At 38.3% G+C, this 7459-nt stretch overlaps 1 protein-coding gene across 4 annotated transcripts in view; it reads left to right on the forward strand.

Moving 5' to 3' along the window:
* SNX13 (sorting nexin 13) overlaps positions 1-7256 on the forward strand; it is a 69909-nt gene extending 62653 nt beyond the window's left edge. For all 4 annotated transcript variants that reach the window (XM_075746060.1, XM_075746062.1, XM_075746061.1 and 1 more), the window contains 3 exons: positions 841-909; positions 2060-2172; positions 3717-7256. In XM_075746060.1, coding sequence (XP_075602175.1) covers positions 841-909; positions 2060-2172; positions 3717-3964 — 430 coding nt within the window. In that variant the 3' untranslated portion in view covers positions 3965-7256. The remainder of the gene's footprint in view (positions 1-840; positions 910-2059; positions 2173-3716) is intronic.
* Positions 7257-7459: the final 203 nt, after the last annotated feature.

Genomic DNA, 7459 nt, shown 5'->3' on the forward strand with positions numbered 1-7459 from the left:
ATCTTGAGACCTGTGCTTCCAAAAAGCATGCTGCTCTGTTGAACAACTCTGAATGCTTTTTGCTGTTTTCAGATTGTAGTGTAACTTGCTGAGTTTGTGCACAGGCTGCTGTTTTCTTATTGCAGAGATCTGTGCAGAATTATTTGCATCTGCATTTGGAGCTATTCCAGATACTCACAGCTTCCTCTGGTTCAGCAGTCATACCTTGTCCTAGCAGATTCACGGGGTTTAATGGCACTCTGCAGCAAAATTGTGTTTTCCTGTTTCTTAGAAAAATAAATTCAAACTATGTTCAGGAAAATAATCCTGGGATTATGGTGATACACAGATGTGTATATCGTATCTGTAAACATACCAGACTTGGATATTGAGTGCTCTGTGTGTGTGTGTTGATTAATGAAGGTAAAAGCTTATGATCAGTCTGTATCTCCTGTTAAAGATTGTGAAGTAGCTGCATACGTAAGTGTGGTAATTTGAGATTTTAAGTAGGTTCTTTGCTTACAGAAGCAGAACTTGTAGAGTGCTCCTCTTCATGGAGCACTCTTCAAGCAGAACACTTATCTAATGCTGATGGGGGATGCAACATCAATTTTCCAGCCTGCTTAGTCATTGTACATTTACCCAAAAAGAAAAAGGCTTTAACTTCAGGAGTGATCAGTGAGCTTAGATTTTTATCTTGAGAATCAATGCTTGCCTTCCTAGTGTGCAGTTTTATAGAACCTACTTAGGGAGTTGGAGAAAGCTGAAATTATACTTTGTTTGCCCTGGAGTGCTCTTTAAAATGCTATACTTATTTGTTCTCTGGTTTAAAAATTGAGAGACTTGTTGCTTTGATTTTAGAAAAATAGTTGATCACGTTGATTGGATGACATCTCCTGAGCAAGTAGCAGATGCAGTGAAGCGCTTCAGGTATGTCTTTTATCACAGATGTTAAATATGAAGTACTTGCCAATCCATGTCTGATATCTATGTATCCTTCCTATTCTTTTTATGTGAGGAAATTAATATTACTGTACAGAATTGCAGTTGGAGCATACACTGCTTTTTACGTGTGTTTAAGTGAGAGAAGGTAATTGTCACATGAAGAAGAATATTTTTGAGTTTTCTTCTCTTCCTTAAAAAGTTCTTTGTTAACCAGTCTAGAAGAGCTGGAGTATGGGTATACTTATATGATGAAATTCATAACTGGATGAAGTGGCTTCTTTACCTTGATGAAGGCATGTGTGTGCCTTGCCTTAAAGGCAAACAATTATTACTAAAAAAGCCCTAAATCTAAGCCAATGTTTTGCATGCGGGCAGATACTTTCAAACTCAGACTTCAGTTCTGTTGTATCAAAGGCTCTGTCATTCCATTTCCTAAAAGTCTTAATGGCCTCTGCAGTGTTGTTGAATGAGAGCCACTGTCCTCTTGCCATCCCCTCTGCTTTTTTTTTTTTTTTGGTTGGTTGGTTGTTTTGAATGGGATGAAAGGAATAAAGTAGGATAGCCTGTTAGCCAAAGGGTCATACTTTACAGATATTCTGTTATTCTTTAATAAAACCAAGTAAGAATGTGTGCTTCTTACTCAGAAAAAGAATATATCATCCACTGAGGCAAAATACCTTTTTAGATGGAGGCATGTCTTTTGCATTGGGCTTTATACTACACTGAAACTACTTCATCTCAGCTTTAGCTTGTTGACAGGTTAACTACTGCCAGAGATCTACTGAAGCAATTAATAGCCTTGAGTGTTTCAGTGGCAACAGACTGATAAGTAAAAGCAACTCTTAAGTACATTTAATGTAACAACTATGTGGTATTTGAATGTTTTCAGTGTGTAATATTTTCTTTCATCTGATTCTTGTACTAAAAAAGTATATGGTAGCTACTAAGAGGTTGAATGTATTGTATTTCTTGCTTTTGATTTCTTTTTTGCCTTTTCCTAATATTTGAAGTGTGTGTTAGGTTGTGTGCAAATTACTTTCTTGTATTTATTTTATGACATAGCTTTGAGGGATTAAAAAGAGCCTTTCACTTGATAAAATTTTAATGTATTTTGACAGATTTGCTTTTGTTACAGAGATGCTTTTTGGCCCAATGGCATTTTAGCAGAGACTGTTCCACGGAGGGACAAAGCTATTAGAATGAGAACAAGAGTGGCAGGGAAGACCAAATTACTGGAGGTAATGCCAGGTAAGTGAGTCTGGGATTGAGGCCTAATAATTCTTACCATCTATTGTTACTGGAATTAATTTCAGTATTGTGGTGGGTTGACCCTGGCTGGAGGGCAGATGTCCACCAGAGCTGCTCTATCACTCCCCCTCCTTAACTAGACAGGGGAGAAAAAGTATAACGAAAAGCTTGTGGGTCGAGATAAGGACAGGGAGAGATCACTCACTAATTATTGTCACAAGCAAAACAGACTGAACTTAGAGAGGGAATTCATCTAATTTATTACCAAGCAAAACAGAGTAGAGGAATGAGAGATAAAACCAAATCTTAAAAACACCTCCCCCCACCCCTCCCATCTTCCCGGGCCCAACTTCACTCGCGGCTTCAACCTCCGCCCCCCCCAGCGGCACAGGGGGACGGGGAGTGGGGGTTATGGTCAGTTCATCACACGGTGTTTCTGCCGCTTCTTCATCCTCAGGGGGAGGACTCCTCTCATCATTCCCCTGCTCCAGCATGGAGTCCCTCTCACAGGAGACAGTCCTTCATGAACTTCTCCTATGTGAGTCCTTCCCACAGGCTACAGTCCTTCATGAACTGCTCCAGTGTGGGTCTCTCCTACGCGGTGCAGACCTTCAGGAGCAGACTGCTCCAGTGTGGGTCCCCCACGGGGTCCACAGGTCCTGCCAGGAGCTTGCTCCAGCGTGGGCTTCCCACAGGGTCACAGCCTCCTTCAGGTGCCTCCACCTGCTCCAGCATGGGGTCCTCCACGGGCTACAGGTGGAATCTCTACACCCCCTCATCCTCCCTCCATGGGCTGCAGGGGGACAGCCTGCTTCACCATGGTCTTCACCACGGGCTGCAGGGAGATCTCTGCTCTGGTGCCTGGAGCACCTCCTCCCCCTCCTTCTGCACTGACCTTGGTGTCTGCAGAGTTTCTTACATCTCACCCCTCTCTCTGGCTGCAAAAGCTCTAACTTGTTTTTTTCCTTCTTAAATATGTTATCACAGAGGCGCTGATTGGCTTGGCCTTGGCCAGCGGTGGGTCCGTCTTGGAGCCGGCTGGCCTTGGCTCTGTCAGACACAGGGGAAGCTTCTAGCAACTCCTCGCAGAAGCCACCCCTGTAGCTCCCCCACTACCAAAACCTTGCCACGCAAACCCAACACCAAGTATTCTTGTTGATTGTTGAAATCTTTGACATATGAACTGTATTTAAATAAAAAGGTTTTTAATTATTAAAACACTGAATATTATCACATGTACTATGACTTTGCAGCTGTAATTCTCTGAGAACCAACCTGATACTTAGTTTCACTGGAGGATTTAAGTTCAGTGCATGAAATACCTATATTCCAGTACAGCATGATTTCATGTAAAATAACATGGTTCCACATATATAGTGTAAAAGTGAAGTAATTTTCAGAAATCCTTCCTGCTGTGAGAGAACTTTTAGCTTAGTCATGTTATGTATAATAGAGGCACTGTTACTTTGTAACTGTGTAATTTGTAGCTATGTAATTTGAAAGACTTAATATTCAGTTTGTTTGTTAAATTTCATTTTTTGCAGATGAACTGAAGCACATCATAGGCGCTGAGACAACACGGAAAGGCATTCTTCGGGTATTTGAAATGTTCCAGCACACTCAACTGAATAAGAGAATGGTGTACGTGTTTCTGGAGAGATTCCTAGAAACCTTATTTCCACAAAATAAGTTCCATGAGCTCTTCAACAAACTGCATTCACGGTCAAAGCAGATGCAGAGGTATAAGCAGAGACTACATTCTACTCAAGCGCCTTCCTTGCAGAAAAGGTGACACTTCAAACCTATTAAGCTGGTGTATGTTTGTCCAGGACAAATTACTTGGGCAGATTCTCTGGGGCTTCAAACTCACATGCTGTTATTTCCGCACCAGTCTTCTAGTGTCACATATTAGATTATTAATGCATCTGTAAGACCTGTGGATCTTCTCATCTTCACTTGTAATTCAACCACTACCAGAAGGGTTTGTGTGTCTTAAATGATTTGGTGCGTCTTCATGCAACATTGAGAAGAATACTGGCCCAATATATAAGAATGCTGATTCTTTCCGTTCCTGAGTTGATGTTTTGCCAGCAATGAAAAGTGCCAGACTGTTCAAGTAAAGCACAACTATGGTGATACAATGGAAGAAGAGGATGTTTTGGCACTGGGAGATAGTGCAATGTGTGAGAATCAGGTGGAATTGTTCTAAGTTATCGCTGTTGAGGCTCTGTAGGGCTCTTCTAACATTCCTGTAAAGGCTGAGCTAACAGGAAAAGCAGTCTCTGGAATAGCAGGTTCATAGGAGAGGGGAGAAATAGTTATAGCCCCATCATAAAAATACAGTTGAAGTAATGTGGCTTTTATGCCACACTTACTTCACCTTTCCTCTTTTGAAAAATAAACTAACATTAGATCTAATGGGGGGTTTAGTAAAGGCAGAGGTGCAGTAGAAATAAACCCTTTATTCTGATTATTCTGTAGCTTTAAGGGCCATATTCTGCTCTTATAGCACCTGGCATACATTTTGCATGTGACTTCAGTGGAGAAGGGGCAACATATTTATGTTCAGTTGGCGTATTTGAACATATGTCAAGTTGATAGTCGTAGAAGGAAGGGGGTACATGTTTCAAAGAGCATAAACGTGTTAGAACATGAGGAAATTGCACTAAGACACAGTTTACACACAACTCCCCACTAAAATTTGAAACTTTTTTTGGGTGTAAAAGACTATGTCTGTCTTAATTGAAAGATTCCTTACCTTTTATCATAGGGAAAAAATACTAGAATTAGTTGGTTCCTCACAGGTAAAGGGTTTCATTAGTCATATGCAAACACTAGGAAATTCCTGAACGCATCTCAGTGTATATATGAAAATAAAAAGGAGATAAAACTACAATATTTTTTTAAATATTTTTTTTATTTTTTGCATAGTGTAAAATTTTAAAAAAAATTTGACATCAAGGCCCCACATCCATCTGTTTAGTTTCATTGAAGAATTTCTGTCCAATTAAAAATAAAGTAACAACTGAATAATCCTGTTTGGCCACAGCATATCTCAGTTTGTGTTTTCTTTTTCATAGTCCCCAACTGTTTGAGCACCACTATCCTGGTGAGTAGAAAGTAATCCTATAGAGTCCATTTTTTTCTGAACGCTAAACACAGGGTAAGATACAGCTATTGATCAAGGATCCTTATAGTAATTTGTGTCTTCATGGGAACACATGATCCTTTTATGTGTGGGAGGAACATAGACCTTTTATGAAAGCGTTCTGAGAGAAGATAGAAGGCTCTCAAAGGACCTAGTTAAATTGACTGAAGCCTCTATATAGAGCATTTTTTCTCATGGACTCTTAATGCAATGTAGCCTTTTATCATACTACTTAATGATGATCATATTGTACTGTTAACATTCTCATACAGTATGCATGGGCTCAAGTGCACTTTTTTCTTTATTGCAGAACTAAATACTGTAAATGAAATCCCTTTCTTTTATAATCCCTAGGAAGACAAGTTGGTAAATACGTAAGAACCCTTCCCCCCTCCTCTCTGCAGGTTCTGTAGAAGTGTGATGATTTAAGTGCTGTTGAGTTTAACAAAATTCTTGAGTTCTGTGTGAAGTAATCAACATAGCCAGCTCCTATTGTTTACATGCCTGTATCTTCCTCTGATGTTGGGGTGCTCAAGCATACCTGCATCTGACTGATGAAAGATCATTCAGCAGTTGTTCTTGGTGATATAGTAAATATATCATTGATCCTACCAAATCTAATTTATGTCTTTTAAATCACTGAATTTGTTATGCAGTATGAAAGTGGGAAGTTCAAATACTGTTCTGTCAAATCTGTGGAACCTTTTATCTATCTGTAGGTACCATGAAAAATTTCAAGAGAATAGTGATCATGTGCAAATTTGGGATTTTTTTTTTAGTTATCTGGTACATTTCTGTACAAAAACAAAAGAATATCTCTAGGAATGTGAATTGAACATAATATGCCATGTTTATTAATTGTTTCACTTAATGAATTTATTACGTATATATACCTATACACACATTTATATACTTGTGTGTGCATATGTATATATGTATTGAAGTTTTGTCTTCTGTATTTGATTACAGAATGTGGCTTCCTAATTCAGTGGTGCCTGTTGGCTGGCAAGAATCATCAGAAATCAATACTTTTTGTTAAAAAGAGTTTGTATGTATCTTAATTTAAATGGTTTTCCTGTTGACGATTTAAAATACCTGCCCTGTCAACCCATGCAGCCTATTATCCTAGAAAGTCCCCAAAACTGAATGTTAATATACAGCACTTAAGTGTCTGGCTGTGTCTTCTGGCCTTTGGGTGCTGTGACTGGCCGCTGAAAATTGTGCCATTGTCAACAAATGCACTTGTTTTAGCCTTAATTATTTTTAAGAGAAAATGAGCAATTGAATTTTTCATTTGGTTCATCCTCAAGCTTGTGCTGCTGGTGTTTGCTAGAACTAAACAGTAAATTTTAAGTGCTACCAGAATGTGTACCAAAATAAAAATATATGAATTCCACAATCTAAATTTTAATTTTGTGCAATATTTTCATTTAATGCATGTGTATTTGAATAACTGTAAAATAAATGAATTTTTAATGTTTTGAAGTCTAGGTTACAAACGTCTTCTCAGCTGAACAATTTTGCATTCTGTTGTTGCGTTAGCTTATTTAAGGACTTGTTTTAAAAGTCTTATTTGTTACTCCTTTGTTAATTCCCTTGTTCTTAATGATCCTTGCTTGTCTCAGCAAAGCTCATACATTACAAGGGAAAAATCTGAAGAGCACATCTCATGAATATAGCTGTTATAAATTACTTGTGCATATCATTGTACAGTAAGTGTCAGCTGTGTGCCTAATTGTTCTATTGATGCTTTTTCCCCTCCCTTCCCTCTCCTCTTGTTTCCGTAACAAAGAATGAACGTGAAACAGGCTGCCATGGTCACTTCTACTGAATGGCAGAGGACTCTGAATTTTTTTTTTTTTTTTTTTTGGAGTTTGCATTTATGTTCTGTCCAATAGAAAGCTAAAAAAAATACACTAATAAAGTATTAACAGGATTATTCTGAGTCTCTAAATGTTTATTTTTAAAATAACTTACTAGCAGGTACAAATGTGCCTCAACTCTGGAAAAAAATCACTAAAGAGAAAAAATATTGCTGTTAAGTGCTATTTTAAAAATCAGCCATTCATTGATTTTTAAGCATTTTATAAACTGTATTTGCTTTTAACAAAAGAATCTATGTTCATTTTCAACCAGTAT

Source organism: Balearica regulorum, chromosome 2 (genome assembly GCF_011004875.1).
Source record: "Balearica regulorum gibbericeps isolate bBalReg1 chromosome 2, bBalReg1.pri, whole genome shotgun sequence".
NCBI lineage: Eukaryota > Metazoa > Chordata > Aves > Gruiformes > Gruidae > Balearica > Balearica regulorum.